This window comes from Balaenoptera ricei, chromosome 4, assembly GCF_028023285.1.
Source record: "Balaenoptera ricei isolate mBalRic1 chromosome 4, mBalRic1.hap2, whole genome shotgun sequence".
Classification (NCBI taxonomy): Eukaryota; Metazoa; Chordata; class Mammalia; order Artiodactyla; family Balaenopteridae; genus Balaenoptera; species Balaenoptera ricei.
This window is the reverse complement of record NC_082642.1, coordinates 19,115,357-19,142,941: the sequence shown is the minus strand read 5'-3', so window position 1 is coordinate 19,142,941 and position 27,585 is coordinate 19,115,357. Positions and strand designations below refer to the sequence as shown.

The 27,585-nt window shown below is 52.2% G+C and overlaps 1 protein-coding gene across 4 annotated transcripts in view; it reads left to right on the top strand.

Annotated features, from left to right (window-relative positions):
• Positions 1-27,585, top strand: part of ESYT3 (extended synaptotagmin 3) — a 50,635-nt gene that overhangs the window by 11,935 nt on the left and 11,115 nt on the right. For all 4 annotated transcript variants that reach the window (XM_059920234.1, XM_059920233.1, XM_059920231.1 and 1 more), the window contains exons 2-18: positions 7,407-7,448; positions 8,817-8,951; positions 12,393-12,469; positions 14,062-14,128; positions 14,740-14,829; positions 15,311-15,366; positions 16,791-16,911; positions 18,827-18,997; positions 19,692-19,774; positions 21,583-21,631; positions 21,877-21,966; positions 22,403-22,465; positions 22,569-22,631; positions 23,187-23,255; positions 23,803-23,889; positions 24,604-24,753; positions 26,545-27,041. In XM_059920234.1, coding sequence (XP_059776217.1) covers positions 7,407-7,448; positions 8,817-8,951; positions 12,393-12,469; positions 14,062-14,128; positions 14,740-14,829; positions 15,311-15,366; positions 16,791-16,911; positions 18,827-18,997; positions 19,692-19,774; positions 21,583-21,631; positions 21,877-21,966; positions 22,403-22,465; positions 22,569-22,631; positions 23,187-23,255; positions 23,803-23,889; positions 24,604-24,753; positions 26,545-27,041 — 1,910 coding nt within the window. The remainder of the gene's footprint in view (positions 1-7,406; positions 7,449-8,816; positions 8,952-12,392; positions 12,470-14,061; positions 14,129-14,739; positions 14,830-15,310; positions 15,367-16,790; positions 16,912-18,826; positions 18,998-19,691; positions 19,775-21,582; positions 21,632-21,876; positions 21,967-22,402; positions 22,466-22,568; positions 22,632-23,186; positions 23,256-23,802; positions 23,890-24,603; positions 24,754-26,544; positions 27,042-27,585) is intronic.

The following is a 27,585-nucleotide window of genomic DNA, read 5'->3' as shown; positions in this document are numbered from 1 at the left end:
AAGCCACAGACAGAGGCTCTGACTGGGCCGCTTTGCCCCACCTCACTGTGGAGCTCCTGCATTGGGCAGAGTTTCCCGTGGTGCCTCGCAGGCATTGGGCCCAGCCTATCTGTGGCTCATTATCTGTGGGCACAGATCTCTCAGCCAACCAGCGGAGGCCAGAGAAACAAGAATCTACGGGGTCCTTCCCCCTCCACCTCAACCACTTTCGCTGTGTTATCCTCTTCTCATCGTCCGTTCCGCCTTCTCAGTGGTCTCCCAAAGTGCAGAGCAGCAGGCACTAGGAGACCCAGGGGATTTGCCGGGCTTTGGGTCAGACAGAACTGGACACACAGCCCACGTGATCTTGTTCTTGGCATGTACCTGAGGTCAGAAGTGTCAGTGTTCGTACCTCTGACGTCTGTACAACTTCCGTCAAGAATCACCATTTCTGGAGCATTTACTCTGAGTAAGGAAGGGTACTGAGCACCTTACATGCATTGTTTTATTTAGTTTTCTCAGGAACTCTGTGAAGTTGGTAGTATTGTACCCATCTTGTGGTTGAGAAAACTGAGATTTAAAGCGATGGAATTTTAAATGCAAAAGGGATAGGTTAGAAAAACACTGAGAAATGGACTTCAAATGTTGACATTTCAGATGGCTTAAGCTTAGGGAGGGGAAACAGATGAGAAAAAGATTTGAAGGCTGGGCTCAGGTGAGAAAATCTGAGTTCTGGTCGCCTGATTGATCTTGGCAAGTGCTAGTCTCTGAGCCTCTCCTCATATGTAAAACGGGGATAATTCCATCTTTGCTGTTCACTTTATACAGCATGAGGAGGATCAAATGAAAGTGTCTGTGGAACCCTTAGCTAGAAAGCATGGCCTACTGGTGAAGGCTCAGGTCCCATGAGGGCAGTCCTCTGTCCAATTAGACTTTCTGTAAGAGAGGAAAACAGTGGTATGTAATGTTTTCTTAAGAGGAGTGAGTGGTGGAGCGGAAAAGCACAGACAGACCTAGATCTGGGTCACAGCTGTAGCTCTCCACAGCTGGTGATTCTAAGTAACCTCTCAGCCTTAGTTTCCTTATCTGGAAAATGGGTCTAATAAGGGATTAAGATGAGTATTAAACAACATGAGATAACATGAACTCAAAAAGGCTGAAAGTAGGATGAAAAAAATACAACTGGGTAACTTTGAAGCAAAAGATAGCTGTAGTAGCAATTTTCATCTTAGACAAGATAGACTGTAACTCGGATATATCTTTAAGACAAAGAAAGATGTTATATGCTCATAAAAGGAGCCATAATTAAGAAATAATCATCATGGCCCTATATGTACTGCATAATATAAACCTGAAATACAAACCAACAGCTAATAGAACTGCATAGAGAAGTAGATAAATCAGCAGTTTGGCTTGAAGTTTTTCATATATTCCTCTTTGAACATGGAAAATCAAGTAGACAAAAAGTAAGCAAGGAGAAAGACTATTAAAAGGAAATGATTAATAACTTGATCATACATGGAACAACCATAGAAATTAATCATGTACCAGGCCACCAAGGAAATATCACTATATTCCAGTGAATTGCCATCCTACAGATTGTTCAGATCATAAAGAAATTAAATTAGGAAACAAAAATAGGTATAGATATCTCGTGCATCTAGATATTTTAAAATATTACTATTGTAAAAAATCATTGTTTAAGAGGAAGTCATAATGGAAATTACAAAAACTGAGAGCTGAATAATGATGGAAAAACTGTTAAAAATTGTAAGGGAATTTATAACTTTGAATTTATCATGAAACAAGAAAAACTGAAAATAAATGATTCAACTCTAAAACTCATAGAGTTGACCCTAAGAACATAAAAGAACAACAGATTTAGATCAAAGAAATAAGAAGGAAGGAAGGAAATGATAAATATAGGGATAAAAATGAACAAAAAAATTTTCAAATAAAGGTAAAGGGGAAAGAAAATTATTAACAACTGAAGTTCATTCTCTCAAAAGATTAATATAATAGGCAAAACTTTGTCAAGCTTGATCATGAAAAAAATAGAAAAAGATGAAAATAAAATATAGAATGAAAAAAGGCAGAAATAACTACAGATATAACAGATTAAAATAATAAAATATTGTAAATGACTATATATCAAGACATTTGGAAACCTGGATGAGCTAGATACATTTCTAGAAAAATACAAATGCCAAGATTACCAGACTAAGATCAGTAGACCTTGAATACACCATTAACCTCTAAAGAGAGACATGGTAATTTACCACCCCCAAAAGTCTCAGGCTAAGATGGTTTCAGAGGTAAGATAGACTAAATTCCATCGATCAGATAATTCCTATATTTACAAGTTGTTTCAGAAAATAGGAGGATAAGGATAGCTGTCCCACTCATTTTACAATTTATCATAAAATCTTTATACCAAAACCAGATAGGAATTGTACAAGAACAAAAGCTGTAGGTATCACTTTGGATCATTAGTGTATAAAGCCTAAATAAAATATCAGGCCAGCTAAATATTTCAAGTAGGGTTTATCCCGGGAACTAGAGATGGTTCTGTTTTAGAAAGAAATATCAGTTAAGTTGACCACATTAATGGATGAAAGGAAAAAAAAATAACATGATTATCTCAATAGATATGAGAAAGTATTGAATATAGTTCAATACCCATTTATAATGAGAGCTCTTGGAAATTTAGGAATTGAAAAGAACTTCCTCAGTCTGATAGAGGCTGTCCTCCAAAATCTATAGCAAAATTTGTGCTTAATGGAGAAACTTTCTTTTGTGGTCAGGCACCAGACAGAGCAGCTTGCTATCACCAGTGTGCCTGCATAGTACCAGAGGACTGGCCAAGAGAAACAAGTAAGGATAAGGATGGAGAGCGGAAAGAAAAAAACTGTTATTATTTGGAGATTATAAATGTATGTAAGTTACCTATGAGAATTAACAAACAATTAGAACTAGTAACAAATTTCAACAAAAATTGCCCAGAAAATGAAATACCATTTTTAATAACTATAAAACCCACAAAGTAATCTAACAAAAAATGTACAGGACTTTGGTAGAAAAAAGGTTATGATCCTAAATGTGAATACAATCAAATGTGAATAAATAAAGGGAAATATTCTGTTCATGGATGCAAAATGTAGTAAAGAGATCAGTCCTCCCAGAAATTAATCTATATATTCAGGAATACAACAATCAAAATCTCAGGAAGATTTTGGCGGGGAGACAGACTGACAAGATGATTCTAAAATTCATATGGAAGTATAAATACCTACTATTATCTAAATCAGTTTGAAAAAGCAAAAAGAGGGGAATCACCCTACCCAGATCATATTGTGAAGCCATAGAGATTAAAACAGTGTGGTACTGATGCAGAAACAGGCAAACAGACCATGGAGGTCAATGCCAAGTCCTGAAACACACCAAAGTACACATGGGAAGCTGTTGTGTGAGGGAAGTAGCTTCACTAGTTAGGAGGAAACATGGGCTTCTTTCTTTTCCTCCCTCCCTCCCTCCCTTCCTTCCTTTTTTGTATGTCATTATAAAATTGCCTTAGTGAAAATAGAACTACCATATGACCCAGCAATCCCACTACTGGGCATATACCCTGAGAAAATCATAATTCAAAAAGAGTCATGTACCACAATGTTCATTGCAGCTCTGTTTACAATAGCCAGGACATGGAAACAACCTAAGTGTCCATCGACAGATGAATGGATAAAGAAGATGTGGCACATATATACAATGGAATATTACTCAGCCATAAAAAGAAACGAAATTGAGTTATTTGTAGTGAGGTGGATGGACCTAGAGTCTGTCATACAGAGTGAAGTAAGTCAGAAAGAGAAAAACAAATACCATATGCTAACACATATATATGGAATCTAAAAAAAAAAAAAGGTTCTGAAGAACCTAGGGGCAGGACAGGAATAAAGACGCAGACATAGAGAATGGACTTGAGGCCATGGGGAGGGGGAAGGGTAAGCTGGGACAAAGTGAGAGAGTGGCATGGACATACATACAGTACCAAATGTAAAATAGCTAGTGGGAAGCAGCCGCATAGCACAGGGAGATCAGCTCGGTCCTTTGTGACCACCTAGAGGGGTGGGATAGGGAGGGTGGGAGGGAGACGCAAGAGGAAGGGGATATGGGGATATATGTATACATATAGCTGATTCACTTTGTTATACAGCAGAAACTAACACAAAATTGTAAAGCAATTATACTCCGATAAAGATGTTAAAAAAAAAATTGCCTTAGTGAGAGTGTGGAGAGAAATTATACGCCTATCTCACCTGCTATAAAAAAATTCCAGACAGATTTTAAATGCAAAAGCTAAAACACAAAACCAGTAGATAAAAACATAGAATAACTGAGAATTTGGAGTAGGGAAAGGTCCGGATTATAATGGGCGAACAGACTCATCTGTCTTCATGGAATTGAGGAAGCACTGGGTGTGAGCAGTTGCTCCGTGAATGGCAGCCTGTCTCATTTCCTTCCCTGGTCCAGAGCTTACTCAGGGGCAGTCACAAAGGAGGTGGCCCGGCTCTTGTGTTGGCTCCCTGGGGAGGGATGACATGGCTGAGATTCGGACCCAGGGAGGCCCTACAGGTGCCTGAGGCAGAATAAGGTGTCTTGATGGTCTCTTATTTTCTTTGTCTGAATCGCTGCTCTGGTCAGGGGTTCAGACTCACTCTCTGGGGGAATCTCTTAGACAGGAGCCTCAAATACAGGCATGGGTGGCCAGGAGAGACCATGACACCGTCCTCAGAGTGGGCCCTGGGCATTCCATTGCTGTCCTCAAGGTCAGGGTGAGTGTGGGTCACTCTAATGCAGGGTTGGGCAGGTCATTGGTACCTCACATCAACCCTGACTGAACTTCAGGATCACGCCAGGAACTTGTTAAAAATAAACTGGAAGGCCCCGCCCAGGTACACCCTGATTCAGTAGACGTGAGGCAGTGCAGGAATCTTCGTCTGACTAGATCCCAAGTGTGGGCAAAGGTTGGACCCACCAAGCTGGATCACCTTTCCAGGGTTCAGCAGATCAGAGCTTCTCAGCTTCCAGGGGTGAGAATCACCTGGACGGGGGTGCAGGGCGCTGGAAGGGGTATGCACGTAGGGTGTGCGGGCACGGGATGGGAAGTGCAGCGTTAGGACGGAAGGAAGGGTGTGAGGGGTCCAGCCAGTAGGCTTGGGCACAAGAGGAGCGGAGGCACCAGTGACAGCCCCACTGTAACCAAACTCTCCCCTTTGTGGGGGTCCCCCTCCGCCTGCCTTGGTGCTGATCCTGTACTGGAATAGCCTGTTAATCGCATGCTTCCTTCACCAGCCTGAGAGCTCCTTGAGGACAAGAACCTTGCATTCGTTCATTCCTGCGTTCATTCATTCCACAGATAGTTATTAAGACATTCATACGCCAGGGACAGGCGCTAACAGGAAGCACGGCTGAGTCAGCCCACCAGAGCTTGTGGTCTGGTAAGGAGGCAGGCGGAAGCCCCAGCGGCTCTAATCGGTGTGTTGAAAGCTGTGATGGAGAAGCAGCAACACACACTAGGGACACGTAGCCCCAGCTTGAGCGATCTGGAAAGGCTGCTTGGAAGAAGGGACGTCTAAGAGGGTGGTGAATGGAGCAATCAACGGGGAAGAAAGAGGTCTGTTTCAGACCCACGTGCAGGAGCTTTTACTTTAGTGCTGGGCAGTGAGTGTAACAGGGAGCCATGGAAGGGTCTCACGCTACACTTGGCTGGTGCCCAGCATGCGACCTGACCCAGGGCGGCTGCAGGGCACGTGTGGTGAGCTGGCCGGGCTGACCTTGGCTCCTGCCCCCCTACTCCCCCCACGATTCCCTTCTGTTCCTGGGCTGGGCTGGCTCCCCTTCTGGGAACCAGGCAGTATTTTTCTGGCAGCACCTGGGAATATTAGACGCTTCTCCAAGTTGGTATGGGCCACTGCCCAGAGGTGGGGAAACTGAGGCTGGGAGAATGGAGTGATGTCCCAGGAGTCTCAGAAGCGCTGAGTTCCTCTGAACTGTCAAGGCTGTTAAAAACTGCTCCTGAGAGAATGAAATCTCTCTCCGTCTCCTCCTGGGCGAGCGGCCTAGGCCTAGGTCTGCGTTTGGGCCCTCGGGGCATCCCCGGAACTAGCTCAGGGCCTGGCACTTGGCAGGGCTGCACCAGGTGTGTGAACTGCATGGACGCGTTTACTCAGTTCCTGGACAGCGCGCCTTCCGAGCCCCCAGGTGGGAAGGGCAGGCCCTTTCTCCACCTTTGGAGGTCCCAGGCCCACCGTGAATCTGATCTGGAGTTGGCCTCGTCCTCCGGGGACTTGCGGCAGGGTGACAGTGATGGCCGTCCCTTCCGTTTTACTGACCCGTGTTCTGTGCCAGGCACCTGTACACTCTTACTCTGTCCATCCCAGAAAACCCTGGTGGTGGTGCAGGGGGCCCTCGTCGGGGCTGGGTAGTGCACTCAGTAGACATATTCCGAGACTGAGACTTGTGGGGAGGGGTTCAGCACCCTCAGAATCAGGTTACGCAATGGTTAGGCGACAGGATTGTCAATTCCCCTCAGGGACCTCCCCCCCCACCCCACCCAAGGGATGTGGCGGGACTCACCCAGCAGGCCCTGGAGGGAGCTGTGCTGTGACCATAGGATCTGGCCCAGGGGCCTCCCTGCCGGGGACGGGGGTGGGGGCTTGGGGGGGCCCCTGAGAGCCGAGGAGGGGCACGTCCACTCCCCAGTTGCCCCTGGAAACAACACGGTGCCCTTTTTGGCCTTTTATATTGGCACCAGTTACCTCTGGAGTCAGCACAATCACAATATATTAAGTGAAAAAAAGCAGCCTGCAAAAAAGCACTGTGACCTCAATTTCTGTGAAAACTACACCTACTTGTTTCAGCAAAAGACTGGAAGGAAACGCATCAACCTGGTAATGACAGTTATCACCGGGCGGCATTTTCTCATAAAATATTTTCCCTTTCATTTAGCTGTATTTTCTAATTTTTTTCTACAGGGGCTATGATTACTTGTGTCATTAAAGAGAGTAAGGGGGACAGAATCTGCAAGAAGCAAACTCGGGCGTCACCCTGGGGAAGGCCCGGGTTGGGGTTCTGCACTTCCACTGGGAAGGCGGGCTAGGGGCGAGGGGAGGGCGGAGGGTCGCCGCAGAACTGCCCCTCTGTGCTTTCTGAGCCAGGAGCTGGCGGCCGAGGCCAGGTCAGTGTCAGGCCGCACGTGGGCACCTTCGGGCTGGCTGCCCGCCGCCTGCTGCACTCCTCCTGAGGGCGGGCCGGCTTCCAGTTCCCAGGGTAGATCGGTGCAGCTCTGTGCTGGGGAGTGGGAACCCAGCTGGTCCCGCAGGGCGGGCCGGTCTCAAGTCTAACTTCCCCTCGGGGCTTCTGTTCCCTAGATCCACTTCCCGGACGTGGAGCGGGTCGAATGGGCCAACAAGGTAAGGCCAGGGCGGGCCTGCGGGCAGCGGCCTCTCTCCAGGCTTCGTCCTCCCCCGCAGCCCTGGCTGAGTCACCCGAAGCCTGGACGGGGCGGGCAGCGCGTGGACGAGGCGGTCCTGGTGGGAGCCCCGCCCGGGGAGGAGCAGAGGTGGCCCTTAGTCGCTGGGGTGGGGGCCTTCTGCCTGTCGCTTGCTCTTCCCACCCTCCGGGTTCTTCTCATCACCAATGACTTTCTTTTCTAAAAAGAAAATATTTTTTATTGTGAAATTAATGCATGGCCACAGCAGAAAACTTAAAAGTACAGAGAAGCACAGAGCAAAATGCAGGCCTCCAGTGGCCCACCAGGCCGAGATCAGCGCATCCGGGGGAGAGGAAGGCAGTGATTCGGGATTTGACAGCAGCTCCTAATCACCCAAGCACCCTGGTGATTAGGGAACCAGGGTTTCGCCTGGTTCCTAGCCCGGATCTGGCAGCACTGGCTGTGCAACCTCGAGCAGGTTGCCTAATGTCTCAGAGCTGGTTCCCTCCTTTATGTGATGGGAATAATGATGGTCCCTGCCTCATGGGGTTGTTGTGAGTATTAATGAGGTAATTAAAACACCACAATGCCTGGCTCATCGAGGCCTGAGAGGGATAGGGGCGTTAAACCCTGAAACCGCACTGCCTTTAGGCTCCTCTGATTAGGGTTTGTAAAGGGGGAGCTGCATCTTTAAACTAAGGCCCAAGTCACAGAGATGGAAGAGGCCTTTGCCCCAAACAGAACGTATGGGCTGCTCTCCCGCCACCCACTCCCCCTCCCCGCTCCTTACCACTCTCTGTTCACCATCTTCTGCCGCCAGGTTCCATCTCTCCACCACCTTCCCTCTCCCCAGGTCCTACACTTGGTTCCCAGCACCGTGAGTCATCCTGCTGCAGAAATCAGCTACAGGCAGCCTATCCCAATTGCTAGAAAAAAAATTAAATCCACAGGAAACAATTTAAATTTCTCTTCTGTGGCTTTTTTTCTTTTCTTTTCTTTTCTTCTTAAACCTCTGGCACCTGCTACTTCTTGTTTACACCACAGTGTTGTTCAGGTAGCTTATGTTTTAGCGCAGAACTAAAGGGCCTCATCATATTAAGTTTAGTGAGTGACTATTTCATGGTGGGCTGCAAAACGGCAGCAAATCTTGGGATCTAACTGTAAGAGTGAGAACCACGGCTGTAGTTATCTGATGTCTGATGGACAGATGGACGGATAGGTGGGTAGATGGGATAGGGGGTCAGGCAGGCAGATGGGTGCTGCAGCATAAGGGCCACCCCTGGGCAGCCATGGGTCTGGGGCAGGGGGCACAGACCTGACCACCAAAGGCCTCTTCCTGTCCTCCCAGATCATCTCCCAGATCTGGCCCTACCTAAGCGTGATCATGGAAAACAAGTTCCGGGAGAAACTCGAGCCCAAGGTCCAGGAGAAGAACGTGCACCTGAGGACCTTCACCTTCACCAAGCTCTACTTCGGACAGAAGGTCAGTGCTGTCTCAGGCAGGGCAGCCGGACCTACGGTGCAGGCTCTTCCCCAGCCCCTGCCAGGGGTCACTCACAGGGGACCCATTCCCCACCTGTATTTCCCAGCCTCTCGGCCTCAGGATAAACCCCTCAGCCCCTAGTCCCATCACCACCATCTCTACAGGTTCTGGGGAAGCCTGGCTCAGAGAAAAGGAAAAGGAGAGGTGGGAAATAATTCCACTCTTCTTAAGCAAAATTTGGGGAACATGCCATGTGGTGGAAGCCAGCCTGACACAAAGACGTACGAGTCACGCTTCCTAAACTCAGCATCAGCTGGGGAGAACTCACCATCGTGGAGTGGGATAGTCAGTGCCTCAAAGCAGTGACTAATTCTCTACCAATTGGTTGATGCTGGCTATCCGTGTTATAAGCCCAGGCTAGTTCTGTGACGATACTTGGTGACCCAGGATAAACGTGTGTGTGTTGAACACACCTAATGTCATGTCCCTATTCTAGGCTGCATTTCCTATTCCAGCCTCTTGCCCCACTCTTTCTGCCTCTCAGTGCCCCACTGATGTAAAAGTCTTATTTTGATCATCAGAATATGCATACCCCAGGCAGAGCCGCTGTGAGCTCCATCACCCCGTAAATCAGAGGCACTGGCATCTGGTCAGCTCCAGAACAAGCAGATGGAGAGGGCAGGCCAGCCTGATGAGAGCTGTCTGCCAGCCCCAGGGTGTGTGCCCCCCTAGCCTCCCGAGTCGGGGCGGATCAGCCTTACCTGAGCCCTGGAGGTTCTGGCTGAAGCCACTCAGACTCTGCCAGGACTCGCTTGTCCCAGCATCTGTTGGCTCATTTGTTCTTCCCCTGTTTCACTCACGTATGACTTCCTGAGCACGGCTATGTGCAAGGCAGTGTAGAAAGAGGTGGTGTGGCTGTGCCCCCCGCCTTCAGGAAGGTCCCTGTCCTGTCGTGGAGACAGACGTATACGCTGGTGGGTGATGGACACCGACATGGCAGCGCACGCACGACGTGGAGGAGCGCGTGGCCTCAGGAGTGGAGGGGCGTGGGAGTGTGGTAGTCAGGGAGGACTTCCGGGAGGGGTGGTGTCTGAGTTGGCGTTTGAAGAGCTCAGCAGGCAAAGGATCAGGAAGCTTGCGGACCGCTGTGTCTATAGCAGAGCCTGCCCGGCCAGGCTGCTTGTTGGGTGGTGATGCCTGTGGGACAGTGGTCCCTTGCTGGTGGCAGAAGCAGGCAGGCCTAGTGATCTCAGAGAGAGCGCAGTGAGCGGTCCTGAAGCGAGATCTTAGTTCCCTGGCCAGGAATTGGACCTGGGGAGCCTGGATGAAAACCAGGAATCCTAACCGCTAGACCACTGGGGACTAGAGGCTAGAAGCAGTGGCCCTCACTCTTGCCCCCATTTGAAAGCAAGAATGTTTCAAGGAGGCAAAAACTGTAAAAACAGGTACAAAGTTTATTATCAGAGACACAGCATAACATGTGCGAGAGCACACAGAGAAATTGTTTGTTTAAGGCAGAATCAAGGCAGAAAAACACACCCAGAGAGAAAGGGGGTGGGCATCCTCCCTAATGAGGAGGAGTGCGGTAAAGAGGCGGTTAAATCTTTTTATGTAGGGCAGTTCTTCCTGGTCTTTGTTTACATTTGGCCAATGGTCTCATTTCTTTTCCCACATCTGACTGGTCCTAGGACCCTCCCCAAGATGCGTGTGCAACTTTTTGCTAAGATGGATTCCACCGCAGAGGACTGTGGGTGCATGTCCACACTTATTATGGGGGGGCGCCCTCTCCCTTTTTGACCCCCAAGGAGCCTTCCTGCGCATGTGCAGACAGAGAAGTTTTCCTTGACCTCAGGACTGGTCATCTTATCTCTTTACTTCGGCAGAACTCAGCTCTTGCCACTAACTTTGTCCTTGGAGTGTCTGGGGAAAAACAAAGCTTCAAATTTACTCCGCTTGACAAACACCAGCTGTCCAGCCAGGGGCCCATCCATCTCCCATCTCACTAGGAGTGGCTGATCCTGAGAGATGATTTTCACCCTGTCACGAAAACCTGGCGGGGCTGGGGGGGTTGGGGGTGGGGGACCTGCAAGTTGACCAGATGCCCCAGCCCTGCAGGAGAAATAGCTGGCTCCTGGTCCTGGATTCAAAGCCCTTCGTGTCCTGGCTCCTCCCACCCTTCTTAGCTCTCCCATCCCTCTCCTCTCCACTGTGGAGGAAGGGGGGGGGGGCATCACAGAGGACTTTCTCACGTGACCTTCCTGGGCTTGGCCAGGCTCAGTGCGCTCACGACACCCACTCCCTTCACGCCCATGAGTGTTTCCTGCTTCCTCTGATTCCCACGTCCATGCCCAACTCTGCTCACTGCTGTGATGACCTTGGGCCAGTGACTTAACCTCTCTGAGCTCCAGTTTCCTCATCTGTAAAAGGAAAGGACTCACTTCTAAGGGTGGTTGTGAAGCGTGACTAACAGGCCTGGCGTCAGGGCCACTCTGCGTGGGTGGGTGAGCAGTGCTCCACGTGGGGCACCTGACCAGCCTGGTGCCCCACACTCACTGTGAGCCCTGAGCCAGGGCCGCCCTGCCTGGCACAGAGGAGATGCTCACAGTGGTTATCCCTCCTCTCTGCGGCGGGGCCTGCAGGTAGGCAGCCTTCTCCAGGGCTGGTCTCTGCAGATGGGGGTCTTGGGGCTGGCTGAGCTTCCACAGGTGCCTGCAAACCAGCCCCCAGCCCAGGAGCAGACTTCAGGCTGGGGCAGGTCAGTGACAGGCCCCTTCCTCCTCCCGAGGCTTCTGCTGGTTTTTCTGGGTCTTCTACATCAAGCCAGGTGCTGTGTGGCCTGAAGCTTCTACAATTCTGGGGACCCTCTTAAAGAAAAAGAATTTTAAACTTGAAGTGTAAAACCAGGACAAAAATGAATGTTGAATAAATATGAGAACGTATGAGAAAATAAATCACAACAAGTTGTCCTTTTAAAAAAGCTGACATATCACACGTATCACAAACTCTGGGAAAAGTTACATAATCATTTACATGAACTGTTCAACATATCCCTGTAATACTTTTTTTCCTGCATTTTTGGCTCCATACTCTTTGATAACCTTTTCATGTGACAATGCATTTGTAAGCATCACTTTCCATGGAGAGAATAGAAGGATAATAGAATCTTTCCTCTAGTGTGGTTGATTGAATTTTTTTCTCCAACATTTTATTATGAAAAGTTTTTGTTTGTTTGGAGAGGGAGGTATCAGGGTGCCAAGGATGGGCAGGGACTGCAGGGTGGATTTCTGCTTTCATGCCTCATCCCGGGAGTGCAGTGGTCACGTTGGTTGTTGTGGACGAAGCGCAGCTCTGGGCAGGGAGCCAGCAGCACCCCGCCCCCCGCCCCCCCCCCCCCCCGCCTGCAAGACCCCTGCTGACCCAGTCCTCTGGCATCTCTTCCAGTACCCCAGGATCAACGGCATCAAGGTGCACACTAACCAGTGCAACCGGAGACAGGTGGTCCTGGACCTGCAGATCTGGTGAGCCCTCGTGCTCCTGGGGCCAGGTGTGGGGGGCAGGGGAACACTGTGGGAACAGCCAGGTTGAAGATGGAGTCGCAGGGAAACACTCATTTGGGGTGCGAAAGCCCCTCACAGCACATATACCCCTTCATCCCCCTGGGCTGGAGCACAAGGTCCCTGCTGGGACGGGGAGGAGTGGCAAGAGAACGGATGGTCCCAGGGGAGCCACTACTGTCTGAGCCCTCAGCCCAGGCCTGGCTTCTCCCATAGACCAGGCACCAGGCGTGTTTTGGGTACCAAGGCCTGGGCAACAGAGCTTTCTTGGAGGCCAGGTCACCTGGAGGGTCAGACCAGCTGTCTCAGAGAGGATGTAGCAAGAGAAAGCAAGTGGGACAAGAAAATGTGGGGACTTGTGGTGCAACCCAGGGAGCTCCGAGCACAGGCTGTGAAAGGCCATCAGGAGAACTGGGCTCTGTGGTACCTCAGAAAAACTAAAGGATGCAAAGACACACAAGTGACTTTTTCAGTGGGTCGGGCAGGGGCACCCCTTTTGAATGAGGTTTGTAATAGGCTTGAGTCAGAGAGAATGGAGATTCAATCCAGGAAGTCTTCCTGGAGGTGGTGGGATTTGAACTGTGCTTAAAGGACCAAGGATCAACTCCTGAGGTTCCAGAAGGTTGCCATTCATTTCCAGTGCCTCTGTATTTCCTGTCCTTAGCCCAGAGGCTGGCACTGAGAACACGTTGGGAAGACAGGAGGCAACTCCAGAACACCCATCACTGTATGGGGGCTGGTCTCAAGTGTGTTGAGATGCTAATGGCAATTGGGCCCTCCTGGCCCCAAGGCTCTGCCACAAGATCCTTGTGTGAATAGTTGGGGCACGTCAAGGTCATCTAGCCCACGCACCCAGCTTTCCAGTCATCTCAGGGAGCCCCTGGGGTCCCTGAGTTCCCCCTGCCCTTCCAGGGGACACTCAGCATTTCTGTGACGTCTGGCTCCTCTGCCTGTGCCCTGCAGATATTTGATGGCCACCCTCTCCCTCCGCATCTCCTTCAGTCTTTTGATGGGGTCTCTGCTCTCTACTTTCAAGGGCACCCATTCTGGGCTTCCTGTGCCCATCGCTTGGCAGGAGCTGCCAGCTGAACTCAGGCTTCTGAGAACTTGTTACTGTGCCCACCTCACCACCCCCAGCAACAGACCGCATGAATGGTGGATGGAGGCTGCGGGGCTGCTCTGTGTCCCTGGGGAAGAGGCCTGGGCAGAGATGGGGCAGAGGCACAGCAGTGTATCACCCAGACCCCCTCCTTCGCATCTGCGGGGTGTCGTGGGGTGAAGTGGTGCCCAGAGGTCTCTGCCCTCGTGGGCAGAGGTGGGGATGCACGTGGGACCCCTGGGTGCGGGGAGCTCGGGGGCTGCCTTGGGGGGTCTGGGCAGTGTCTGCGCAGAGCTGAGAAAAGCCGAGGCTGTCAGGGAGTCCACATCCAGGTGATGCAGGGCTCGGGCTTGGCCATCTGGGCTTGGGCTGGGCTGCACTGGGCGAGTCTCCCAACCTCTCTTGAGTCGTGGACCTGCCCCTCCTCTCCGCCTTCCTTCTTCCTCCCCACTTTCAGCTACATCGGGGACTGTGAGATCAGCGTGGAGCTGCAGAAGATACAGGCTGGTGTGAACGGGATCCAGGTGGGTGGAGCCCGGCGTGACTGCCTCCAGGTTGGGGGTCAGGGCAGGGGAAGCGGGCTTATGCTGGAGGAGGCTGCAGCGGGGGTGTTGACACCAAGCACAGAGGCTGGTACCAATCAAGGGACTCCAGGCCCGAGATCACAGGGCCAGGAAGTGGTGGCTGGGCTTCACCACCCCGCTGCTCAGGACAGCCCCACGCCTGCCTCTGTTCATCAAATCCCCCTGCCAGAGAGGCTTCGACTGCCCTGGGAAGTGAGAGGCTCTCTTTATGAAGCGATGCAGAGCCGGTGCTGAGAAACTGAGGTGGATGGAGGAGATAGAGCTATTTTGTGGTAGGAGTAGAGGAGCTGAGCTGGAGCTGGAAAGCACTCCTGGGTCCCGGCCATGGTCAAGGCTACAACCCCCCAGCAGCAAGGCAGTGGGGGCCAGCTTGTGGCCCTTGGGAACCGGCAAAGGGGTGGCAGCTGCACGCTGGCTTCTTTTCCCCGAGTGTGGTCCCTGCTGTGATGGCAGGTGGCCCTGACATCTGGGGATGGCTCGGGCATGAATGAGCAGAGCAGGTGCGGGAAGAAGGGCGGCTGAGGTCCCTCCCGGCCCTCTGTGCTGTCCAGCTGCAGGGCACGCTGCGGGTCATCCTGGAGCCCCTCCTGGTGGACAAGCCCTTCGTGGGAGCTGTGACCATGTTCTTCCTTCAAAAGCCGGTGAGTCCCAGGACGAGGCGGGCTTGCCGCTCCCTGTGGGCCGGCGCTCGCCCACTGGGTCCAGACACTGGGTTTGAGCCCAAGAACAGACGCTGCCGAAGCCCACCTGGACCCCTCATGTCATGTGCTCCCTAAGGCGGCCTGAGGTGCTCGACTCTGCTTCCCCCGAGCCCAGGAAACAGCCTGGAGAAGTGGCTGAGGTCACAGAGAGGAGGCTGTAACTCAGAGCCCTCGGATGCCAGGCTGGCCTGTGGCCCTGCCCTCGGGCCGCTCCTGTGGTCCCGGCGGAAGCAGCCCGCCTGACAGCCCTGGTCCCGAGCAGGACTGGGAGGCGCCCTCACCCGCCTCGCCCCCCACAGGGGGTGCTCCCCCCGCAGTTGGCTGAATTCTCCGTGGGGGCGGGGGCGGGGCCCTTGGCAGAGGATTCTCAGCCTGGGCTTCTGGTTCCTTCCAGCCTAACGGCCTCCCTCTGCCCCTGCAGCACCTGCAGATCAACTGGACAGGCCTGACCAACCTGCTGGATGCGCCAGGAATCAAGTAAGTGCCTGTGCGAACCGCCAGGCCAGCCCGAGGTGGGGCCCTCCGGGCCGTGCAGCCAGTGACGGGAGCCACACCGTGGCTGTGCCCTCCCTCTCCCTCTCTGCACGAGGAGAGGGGTGGGCAGCTGCCCCCTCCAGAGGGATAGCGTTGGTGTGTTTGGAGTGACGCCATCAGGTGAGATGTCCTAGAGGAGGCCGCGTGGGCTAATGAGGGGGGCGCGCAGGCTCTGGAACCAGGCCAGCCAGACCAGGCTCCTGGCCCCCCCTCAGCCACTGTGTGCCTTTGGACAAGTTACTTCACCTCTCTGGGCTCTTCCTCAGTAAATGGGGAGCCTGGTTCCTCTGTCTTGAGTCCCCTTGAGAGAACAGTCAGGTATGTGCAGTGCTGGCACAGTGGGTGTGGATACACACGAGTGTCCTCCTTGTTCACATCCACTCTCTCCCCAAGTGTGTGTGAGAAGCCCAAGTGGCTCCCGCCCAGACACAGACACTGGCATGGGAAGGGGCAGCTGTCACAGCAGAGGCCAGTGAGGAGGAGCTGGTCTGGGCAACCCACCTTCCTGGGGCTGGTGTGGTGCTGCGCTCAGAGCCTCAGGCCCCTGAGAGAAGCAGAGAAGGGCTCCAGCCCCGTGTGGACACACCTCCCAGGAGGGAGGGACAGTGGACCATCCAGGGTAGCCCCTGGCTGGCTCGCCAGGCCCAGCAGCTGTCCCCACCTGCGGGGAGGACCACTCACTCCCTCACTGGGGACATTCCCACTGATCTTCACTCCCTGGGCGCAGAGAATCCAGTCATGCATTCTTTCAGTTAGAAGGTATTTCCTGAGCACCTACTGCGTGCCAGCCCTGTTCTGGGCACTGCCCCTGTCTCCCTCTACTGGCGAGATAGAGTCAGGCAATAAAGAAGGAGGATTTCAAGGTGATGTCAGAGAGTAGAAGGGCTACAACAGTGAACGCATACCTGGCATTTACTGGGCACTAAGCACTGTTCTCAGCACTTTACACGTATTAACTCATCCTCATAACAACCCCAGGAAGTAGGCATAATTATCCCCATTTTAGAGATGAGGAAACTAAGGTCTGGAGACATCAGAGACTTTCCAAGGTCACGCAGCTTGTGGTTGACGGAGCCAAGATTCTAACCCAGGATCCATGTCCTCGCTCTTGGCTACGATGCTGTGATGCCTCAGAGAACAAAGCAGGATTGGGGTGGGGGGGCTCAGGGGCGGTCAAAACGTACACCCTACATCCTCCCCCTGGCCCCGCATCCAGGCAGGCTGGGGTCAGGGCTGCTCTGTCCCGAGATGGGCCCACCTGCCCCCAAGCTCTGCTCCTGGTTCCAGCTCCAGGGATGGGCAGACGGGCAGGTGGCCTGGGGGAGGTGGTGCCACCCTCCACAGCTGTGCGTGCCCACTGTCCCCAGTGAGATGTCAGACAGCCTGCTGGAGGACCTCATTGCTGCCCACCTGGTGCTGCCCAACCGTGTGACTGTGCCCGTGAAGAAGGGGCTGGACCTGACCAACCTGCGCTTCCCTCTGCCCTGCGTGAGTACCCGCACTGGCCGCAGAGCACTGGGCCCAGAGCTGAGGGACAGACGGGCCAGGGAGATGCACCCTCAGATGGCGATGCTCATTTCCGCCCTGTGAGGGCCTGGCATCCTATTTTATGGTGCGAAGACTGAGTCTCAGGAAGGTTGAATGACTTGCCCAAAGTCACCTGTCTTGAGAGGGAAAAAGCCCAGGGAGCATTCCTTCCTGGATCCTGGTCCCCCCATGCGGCCTGTGTTGGGGACTGTGGGCAGTCACACTCACTCCCGGGAAACTCCAGGAGCCCCCCATTCTCCCTTCAGGGACAGGAGGCTCCCATTCCATCCTTTGGTGGCAGGAAGAACGCTTACGCCTTCTGGGAAGGAGCCAGGACGTGGGGCTTCCTTGGGTGCCCAGCCCCACTGCCCCCGACTGTCCTGGGAGCTCAGGAGGCCCCTGAGGAGGGGGCCTGCCCTCAGGGCTGCCCTCAGGAGGACAGCCACATGGCCTCCCCACAGAAGGTGCCCTGGCCATGGGGCTGGGAGTCAGGGCCTCAGGAGACGGGAGAGTGCCTATTTTTACCATCAGAGCCAGGTGTGAGGCATCAGGCCACGCAGGGGTGACGCATGGCCCTTACCCCACACTGCGTGTTTAGCAGTCTCAGTACAGCACCGTCACCTACCTCATAGCTACTGCAGACATTCTGTCCTTAGGGCATATCCCACTAGAGATGTACTGTCAAGTGGCTACAATTTAAACTCACTTGGAATAGTTCCTCTCTGTGTGTCTGTGACAACAACTGGCCGTGAATATTTACATTGATTTGTTTCCTTCCATTTTCTGTTTCTAGAGTTTAATTTTTACCTTAACTTCCTTTTACAATCATGTAAAATATTTGCACACTTCTAAAGGCCAGTGTGAAAAACAAATTGTACTTTAAGGAGTCTAGCTTCTACCACCTAGTCCCTCCTCCTCCAGCATTTTTCATTGTTTTCTGATATGAGCACATACACGCGTGATGGCTGTGGGTACGCATCTGATTACACGCGTAGTCCCCCTTTCTTGGATGGGCAGTAGCAGGCCACCGCTCTCCTCACCTTGCTGTTGTCATGCGTGTGTCATGAGGGTCACCCCATGACAGTGTGGTACGTGGTACTCCACCACGTGAATGTACCGCATCTATTCAACCAGTTCTTTACTGATGGACGGCTGAGCTGTGTCTGGTCTTCTGTTATTTCCAATAGCGCTGTCATGAAGAGCCTTGTCCATATCTTTTCATATGTTTGCCAGTATGTCTTTAGGATAGATTTCTAGACGTGGGATTGCTGGGTCAAAGGGCAAATGCATATGTATTTACTGATATTTAAAAGAAATAGTTCTAGGCCAGAGGCCTACTGGCCCCCTGAGCTGTGTTTTTCCTGGTTCTTGTGCTCTGTTCTGACTTGTGACATAGCCTAGGGCGTTGGGAGTGGGGTGACTCAGTGCTGGGGCCTTTACGAGCCCAGGGACCCCCTGCCAGCAGCAGGCAGCGGCCACAGGGGTGTGTACACCTGGGTAGTGGGAAGAAATGACCCCGGGCCTCAGTCTACGTGTAGGCTAGAGAGGGGTTGGAACGCAGGAGGAAAGCCGCTCGGGTGGCGTGGCAGTTGGCACAGGACGAGGAAGTGGCCGCAGTGGAACGGGCCCTTCACGGGGCAGGCTGGAGGCACGGAGGGGCGGGAGGGCCGGGGATGTGGCCGGGCATCGTGATGCAGTGGACACAGCCCTGGGCCCTGCCGTCCCTTGCTGCGTGGCCCTGGCCAAGAGGCTGTCGTCTCTGGCTTCTGTCTCCCTGTCCAGACACGGGGAGGGTAAGGTGGGGCTGGGGCTCCGATGTCGGGGGCTTTGAGGGCCTTAGAAACAGCTGTGAAGCCCGGGCTGGGGCATCTTCCAGGGAGTCATCAGAGTCCACTTGCTGGAGGCAGAAAAGCTGGCCCAGAAGGACAACTTCCTAGGACACCAAGGCAAGTCAGACCCCTACGCCAAGGTGAGAATCGGCCTGCAGCATTTCCGGAGCAGGACCATCCATAAGAACCTGAACCCCACCTGGAACGAGGTGTTTGAGGTGAGGGTCTCCTTAGCGGCTCCCGGCTGCTCTCCATGCCCTCCAGGGCTCCACTCTGGGTGGTTCTGTCCCAAACAAGGGAGGGCCCTGCCTTCATGGTCCTCACACCCCCACGGGCAACACTGGGCCACAGGCGTGGCCCTTGGGGACAGGCTTCCAGAGGTGGGCCGCTCTGGCCCCTGATGGAGGGCCAGCCTATAGACAGATTCCTACGTCCCTTCCCAACCAGAGCTGGCTTTGTTGGAAGTTTTCAAATCAAATCAAAGAAGCTCAGGGGCAGTTCTGCCCCAGTCCTCTCAGCCTCCCCTCCCAGAGCCAGACACTGGGAGCCTGAAGTTCTGCCTTAAGTTCAACCACAATCCTTATCATGTGAAGGGCAGGCCCACAGGCTGTTTGAGTGTCGCAGTTCGGAAGCTGCAAGCCCCGGGCAGAAAACACAGCAGCCAGCACCCCGAGCACACACCCTGCCCACAGGCTGGCGCAGGCTGCCTCTAATCCTCCGCACCCGGCAGGAGAGGGCATCACTCCCTTCTCACAGGTGGGGTTCTCCAGGCACTGAGAAGGGCAGGAACCTGCCCGGGGCTCCGAGCTGGCAGGTGGCAGAGCTGGAACTTGGCTCCCCTGGGGTCATGCTTGAGGTCTGCTTCCTCAGCCGTTGTGGCCTGCAGGTCAAGGCACCTCTCTCTCCTTCCAGTTCACAGTGTATGAAGTCCCTGGGCAGGACCTGGAGGTGGACCTGTACGATGAGGATCCTGACAAGGATGACTTCTTGGGCAGGTGAGGAGGAGGGCCGAGCTGGGCCTGGGGGCGCAGGGCTCTAGGCCTTGAGGCACAGGTACCCCTGCTTCCACCGCCCAGGGTCCTGCAACCCTCGCTGCATTCTGACGTGGTGACTGTACCAGGCAACCAGTCCCATCATTCTGCACCGCTGCCACAAACCTCCCCCCAGATGCCTCCCGCGTGCCCAGCCCTGAGCCCCAGCCCTCTGGCGTATAGGGAGGGCCCCGACGTGTGTGCACCGTGGGCTCTGCTTTCTGTGCTCCTCATAATGCACCCAGAGTCCCCGTTTGGAGCAGTGGGCAGGGCCAAGGCTGGCATGGATGGCCAGGCCCCCGGTACCCAGGAACCGTCTGCTCACTCTGAGCTGGAACTTGGCTCCCCTGGGGTCATGCTTGAGGTCTGCTTCATCAGCCGTTGTGGCCTGCAGGTCAAGGCACCTCTCTCTCCTTCCAGTTCATAGGAACACAGAGCCTCAGGGCTGTGACAGGATTGAAATGACCGGCGTGGGGGCTGGCTATCAAAACTCTAAATTTACATGTGTTTTGGTCCAGCCATCCCAATTCCAGGAATCTCCTATAAAAGCATTATACCTGAAATGTTTACTGCAGACCGATCTGTGGTGACAAACCAAAAAAGCTGGAAACGTGAATGTCCAGAGTCAGAGGACATTGCCTGAGTGTTTCAACAAATTTGTCACTGCCAAACTACAGAATATCCCGCAGCTTTTAAAAATGATGAGTAGGATCTATGTATGTTGACCTCGAGGATATTCATTTCTACCTAGGGAAGTAAGGGAAGCAGTTGGGAGTGACCTGAGCAGTTGATACATCTTTCCAGGGAGGATGGACATGTATGTGTGTTCGCATGTGCTTGTGTGGACGCCACACCGCTGCTCATCTTAGAGGCCGGGGTTAGGAGGCAGCAGAAAAGAGAGTTTTACCCAAATCTTCTTACTCCTAAATTTTTTAGCTTGTTTCCGTGAACAGGTGATTTTAAAAAATAGAAACAAAACAAAATGGGAGGGGAACAATCTGACCACCTGAGAAATAGCTCACCACGTTACTTATCATTTTTAATTTTTCCTCTTAATGAAAGGAGTTGTGAGAAAGGAGTTGTGATTTTTGTAATGTTGCCGATTAGAAGTGTGTCTTGTGGTTCGTGTTTTAGGTAACTGATTTCAAGTGTGTTTTGAGCTCAAGCACATTTCTAACAGATACATGGAATTAATTTCCCCTCTGGCTCTCAGGACCCTCCAGTTGGGCTTGGGTCGGGCGAGGCGGAAGGCACGCCGTGAATGTGTTACCGCCTCTCACACACATGCCAACTATACGTAGCCCCGGAGGGCATCTGGGCCAGTTTTGGAAATGGAGGGGCATTTCGGGTTATTACAATGACTGCGGGAGGTGGTGCCACTGGCATTTAGAGGACACAGGACAGGGAGGCTAAATTCCTGCAATGCATGGGCAGTTCTGCACAGTGAAGACTCATCCCAGCCCAAATGCCAATAGCACCCTCACTGAGCAATCCAGAGCCAGTGTGCCCAGCAGTGTCTGCTTATTCCCCTCTGGGATCAGAGCCGCCTGCCTGCCCGGGCAGCATGCCCAATGGGAGCAGCCCCGATGGTCAGACAGCCCTTCCTTTGCTTGAGCTCCAAGTGGTCTCCCATTCATTCTTGGGATGAATAAGGTCCTCTGTCTTGAGGGTCCCACTCAGATATTTCAAAACAGATTTCAGGGTGGGCCTCCACGCCCGCTGCTTGTCCTGCCCCTGGGCTGAGCTGACTTTCCGCTCCCTGTGTATTCCAGCCTGCAGATCTGCCTCGGGGACGTCATGACCAACAGAGTGGTGGATGAGGTAGAGTTGGTGCCTGCAAACCCCTCCTTGTGGACAGCATCATTTCCATCCCGAAGTGTAGTACTTCTGTCCTTCCATAACCACCTCTCCTAGTCCAGAGCCTACCCTGTCTGGGCTGGTTCACCTCTTCCCTGAAGCCCCTATTAGGGCCCTGCTGGGTCCCAGAACTGAGCTGCCTGAAGAGAGTCAGTAGCGTCCCACTGGCCCTTCCCCAAGCCCTCCTCCCCCTCCCCCTCCCCCTGCAGTGGTTTGCCCTGAAGGACACAAGGAGAGGGCAGCTGCACCTGAGGCTGGAGTGGCTTTCACTGATCACAGACCCGGAAGCTGTGACGGAGGTGAGTGCGGGCTGTCGGGCTCCCTGGCAGGTGGAGGGGGAACTTGCGGCAGGTCTGGTCCACGTGAGAGCTGTGTGGGGAGGCAGGGGGGGGCTAGCGAGCTGAAGCCACAGATCTTGCCCCCAGAGTCCTCCAGCCAGCCCCACCTTCTGGGGAGCACGTCCCTCAGCCCTCATCTCCACACAGGGCGGATGGGATCCTTAAACGCTCTGTTAGTGCCCGTCAGCCCAGTTCATAGGGAAGTCCACCGGTTCTGACTTGAGTCTGTCATGCTGCAGGTGTATTTTCAGCCTCAGCAAAGAGCTAGGTTGTGAGGGAAGGTATGGCCAGTCTGGAGGGCAAGGGCTGCCTCTTCAGGCATGAAGAGGCTTCTCCTAAACCAGTCTGTGTCTCCTGCTGCTGGGGGCACCTAGTGAGGGTCTGTGTCTGCTTGTAGGACCATGGTAGTTTTTCCACTGCCATTCTCGTGGTCTTCTTGGAGAGCGCCTGCAACCTGCCGGTGAGTGGTGACACAGCCAGAGTGTCACACACACCCTGCCTTGTGCCCGTCACTTTCAAATGTCCACGTGTTGCTCATTCACCCTGTTCTTCTCGTGCTGCAGAGAAACCCTTTTGACTACCTAAATGGTGACTATCGAGCCAAAAAGCTCTCCAGATTTGCCAGGGTAAGTGTGGGTGTGAAAGCAAGTCACAGCTCCTTTTCCCCAGAGTAACCACAGCCCCACGTCTGCTGGGCGACGCCGTGCACACACAGCCCGGGACCAATGAGTGCCGCCGTTCAATGAGTCTGCAGTGAGCCGGGCACCGGGCTAGGCAGCTCATCCCCACATCTGCTATGCTTGAGCCCCATGGTGGCCGTGTGTCCATTTTTATTGCCATTTTAAAAATAGGACCCGGAAAGCTAAGTGCTTGTGTCACACAGCTAAGGGGGAGCTGGAACTCAACTGCACCCTGTCTGTCTCCACAGCTCTAGGGAACAGGGCCTGTGCCCAGCCAGGCCTCCCATCTTTAACTCGGAAGCTCCCCCTGGGGTCAACCCTGTCTAGGTGCTGGCGCAGTGATGGTAGCCCGGGGCTCCTGGGAGCACCAGGGGAGGCTTCTCTCAAAGGGAAGTGGTTGGGTGGCCTCAGGTCCCACCAATGCTCCTGAGGGTTGAGAGGCAGGGTCTCAAGTTGGCACTGTGGGTGCCACCTCCATTTTGTGGATTTGTCCCCTCACAGAATAAAGTCAGCAGAGACCCTTCTTCCTATGTCAAGCTATCTGTAGGCAAGAAGACACACCTGAGCAAGGTAAGACAGCTTGGCGTGTAGCCGAGGACTAAGGAAATGGGCAGGTGCCCCAACACTTCAGGGAGAGAAGCAAAAGGGAATTCGCTTACACTGCATGCCTAGTAGGTGCCGGCACACGATAGGCACTTTATATTACTCTGTCTTCAAAATAACCTCACAAGATAGTTCCACAGTTCAAGAATCTGGAGGCAGAGATCAGGGACTCACCTAAGGGCTAGAAAGCAGAAGAACTAGAGTTCAAGCTTAGGCACGGCTCTACGCCTATGTCCTTTCCCCCACCCCCAGCAGCAAAAGTCCCCCTGGAAGTGAGCTCTAATGCTGGTAGGATTTCAGCCCCTGTGAGATTTCCTGGCAAACTCTCCTTGCCTTTGAGCCTGACTGCCCTGCCCTAGTGCCTCCCACGAGCTGTAGTGTGCTTGGGTCTACCCCTGGGCGGACACAGAGAAGGCCCCCAATGGCACCAGGGGGCCAGAATGAGAGCAGAGGGTGCTGGTATCCTGGCCTGCCCAACTTGACCTTCAGTGATCTCTCCCTCTCCTGTCCCCAGACCTGTCCCCACAGCAAGGACCCTGTGTGGAGCCAGGCGTTCTCCTTCTTTGTGCACAACGTGGCCACTGAACAGCTGCATCTGAAGGTTTGCTTGAAGTTGGGCTCTTGGAACAGAGCTAAGAGGCATCTAAGCTAGGAGGGGTAGGGGGCTTGAGCAGGCTCCCCCGGCAGTAAAGTCAGGAGAGGATACTGAGGGCCCACATATTCGTGAGCCTGGTGACCAAGGTCACTGGGTAGGAGGTTGTGGAAGGACAAACCCTCAGGTCCCTTGGTGCTCCCTGCCAGAGTCTCTCCAGTTGTTACCTAGCACCCAGCGTGGCCTGGGTTGGAATCTACTCAGGACATTAATGATGATGTACTTCTTTAAAAAAAGATCTGTGGAAGAGAGAGATCTTCTTTACACCTGAGCAAATAGAGGCTCAAATGATGACTTGTCCAAGATCTCATGACCAACAAGTAGTAGAACTGGGGTCTTTCTTTGGGGACCCTCAGCCCTGTCTGGAAGTCCCATCATAGAGCAGCACAGCTCATCAGTCCCTAAAGCCCTGACGGCCCCGGCATTTGACAGGCTTGCCTCATACAGATCATAGTTGCCTCTACCCTGAGTCACTCTCCTGCCCTGACTGAAGGCAGGGACCAGGCCTGGTCCCATTTCCAGTTTTCAGAACAGGACCAGAGGCCAAAAGAAACACAGAACATACTTACTGAAGTGAACTCAGTCTTGGCTGGAGCCCAGAGAGTAGGCTGGTGAGGGTGGGACTTGGTTATCCTCTTGTTTTGTGACTGGCCCACTGCCCAGGTGCTTGATGATGACCAAGAATGTGCCCTAGGAGTGCTGGAGTTCCCCCTGTGCCAGATTCTCCCCTGTGCAGACCTTACCCTCGAGCAGCGCTTCCAGCTGGACCACTCAGGCCTGGACAGCCTTATCTCCATGAGGCTGGTGCTTCGGGTAAACCTCTCCCCTTTTCCCCCAGGGTAGGCAGGGGGTGGTCTGCCCCAGCACTAAGTATCTGCACTGTGTTGGGAAGAAGCTAGGAGATGGATTCATATTTTTTATCAATTTCAGAATATTGTCAGCCATTTTCTCTTCAAATATTGCCTCTCCTAATCTTTTAATCCCTCCTTCTACAATTCCTTCTATTATGTTGGACCTTATCATCATCTCCATGGCTTAACCTGATCTCACCTTCATATTTTCCATCTCTTTATCTCTGGGTGCTACATTCTAATTTCCTCAGACCTGTCTTCCAGACCACTAATTCTTTCTTTGGCTATGCCTAACCTGCTGTTTAACCTGTTCCCAGTTTTTGTTTCAAAGGCTATTCTTCATCTTTCACTTTATCTTTTCCATATCTACAATGTCTTTTCTTTTTTGTGTTTTATTATCTTCTCATGATTCTATCCCATCTTTAATCATTTGAAAATACTTAAAATGTATGTTAATTCTATTATCTGAAGATCTTGGTAGTTAAATTTTGATGTCTGTTATGTCTGCTGATGCTTTTTCATGGTGATTCATTTCTACGTTTGGTAACTTGGGTTGCAGACATATGTTCAGTGTTACCTTTGTGACCGGGATTGAGGTTGTTCACGTCCAAGGAAGTTCTGCTTTGGCTGCAACCAAGCACCTCAGGAACATTACACACCTGAGTCCACTTTTATGTTAATTTTCAAACTTTCGGTTTCAAAACCCCATGGGTGGTATAAATATGAACCCAAAATTTATAGGAGACAGGCTATAAGGTGCCAGATTCTCATGAAAGACTATTTCCCCCAACCAGAGTACAGGCTGAGATAGATATATTCTTGTCATCAATCTTTGCTGGTGGGTGAAATGTTTATTTATCCTAGACTACTTTTTCACTAAAGATATCCCACCTTCATGGGTCCTACTCTGACCCTAGGTCTCTTCTCCAAACCCTTTGGAGTCCATGGTTGATAAATGACCCCGGGAAAGTTAACCTTTATTTTTCAGTTTTCTCTCTCTCTCTTTTTTTTTAACCTAAGGATTTTCCTTACTTTCTTGTGAATTTGGCTATGCATTTAAAAGTATGTTTGTTTCATTTTTATTGAGCATTCCTAACAAGAGGTTTTTCAGAATATTTTGATCGCCTTATTGCTGGAAATGGTAGTTCCTAGGAAGAGTCTTAATGACTGATGGGAAAAGGGGAAGGAGAGACACAATGGCTGAGGTTTGAAACTCTGGTGCTACGAGCACAGGGGTGTGTCTGGATAGGAAACACATTTTAGGGAAAGCAATGGTAAATAAGGTGACAGCTAGAAATGACCATATCCAGAAGGCAGCTGGTGATCTATATGAAGGTTAAGGTGAGGGCAAGACTGGAGGTGTAGATCTGGGAGTCCTCTGCGCCGAGGGGAAGTGCATGCTGTGAGAATTGGCCAGGTCTCCAGCATCCAGTACCAGTGGATAGAGAAAAGGGGATCAGAACCAAGTCTTCATGAAGACTGGTGAGGCAGGAGGAAGGGAAAAGACAGAAGGTCTGGTCAGAGTGAGCCAGGGGCAGAGAGGTTAAGGAAGATATGGTCTAGGGGTAAAAAGATATGGTCTGGGGGTAAAAATCCATTGGATTTGGGGAGTCAGGAAGGAACTGAGTTTTGAGAAAACTGTTCCTTCCAGAAAAGAGAAGGAACCACTTCCCAGAGGTTAAGGTGAGAGCAGAGGGGGAGAGAGTGGTAGTGGTGTGCCCAGCCCATAAACCACCCTGTCATCTGCTTACAGTTCCTGCACTTGGAAGAACGAGAGCTGGGAAGCCCATACACAGGACCTGAAGCCCTAAAGAAAGGCCCTCTGCTCATTAAGAAGGCTGCCACCAACCAGGGCCCCAGAGCCCCACCGCAGGGAGAGGGCCCTGCAGATTTGCCATGCCCTCCAGACCCTGCTTCTGATATCAAGCAAGCCTCCAAAAGCACCACAGCCACCACCAGTGCCACCATTGCTGCCACCAAGCCCACACTTCAAGAGATGGGCCCAGAGCCCAAAGGCAAGGACAGAGCCAGAGGGTTCTGGGCACCCATGGGGGAGAAGAAGAGTGTGTCCACCATCTTCCTGGCTGTCCCAGGCCCCCACTGTCCGGGGCCCGTCAAGTCACCCAGACCCACGAAATGCCCTGCCTCCCTATTCGCATGGCCACCCAAGAGGCTGGCTTCCAGCATGTCCTCGCTCAACTCCCTGGCCTCTTCCTGCTTTGACCTGACAGATGTCAGCCTCAACACTGAGTATGCACCTCTCTGCTTAATCTTTTCTAAAATGACCTGCATGAAAAATACCTCCCTGGATGGAAAAGTAGATATGAACTTACTTTTCTGTGCAAGTTCTGGTTTTTCACAAAATGGCTTCATGAGAGGCAGCATGGTGAGATAGAAAGAACACAGGCTGGGGAGAGAGAAAGCACGTGTGCACATGCCAAAAAGTCTCATGTGGCTCTAGCTACACACCAACTATAAAATAGATGTTGGACTTCAGTTGTTAAGGTTCCTTACAGCAGAAACATACACTGAATTCTAAAGAGTTATTTATACTGGGATGGTATGGAAAGCTTAGAATGTGGAATTATATAATCAGTGGCTTACATTTATTAAATGTTGACTCCGGGCTTAGCATGTTATTTAATTTGATCTTCACAATAACCCTACAAGATAGAACTTACTATCATAAAGGTCGAATAACTCACCCAAGGTTCCACAAGAAATCATAGTATAAAAGCAGATGCTGCTCTCCAGGGTTCTTCCTACTGTGCCATGCTTTTCCTACTGTGAAGTA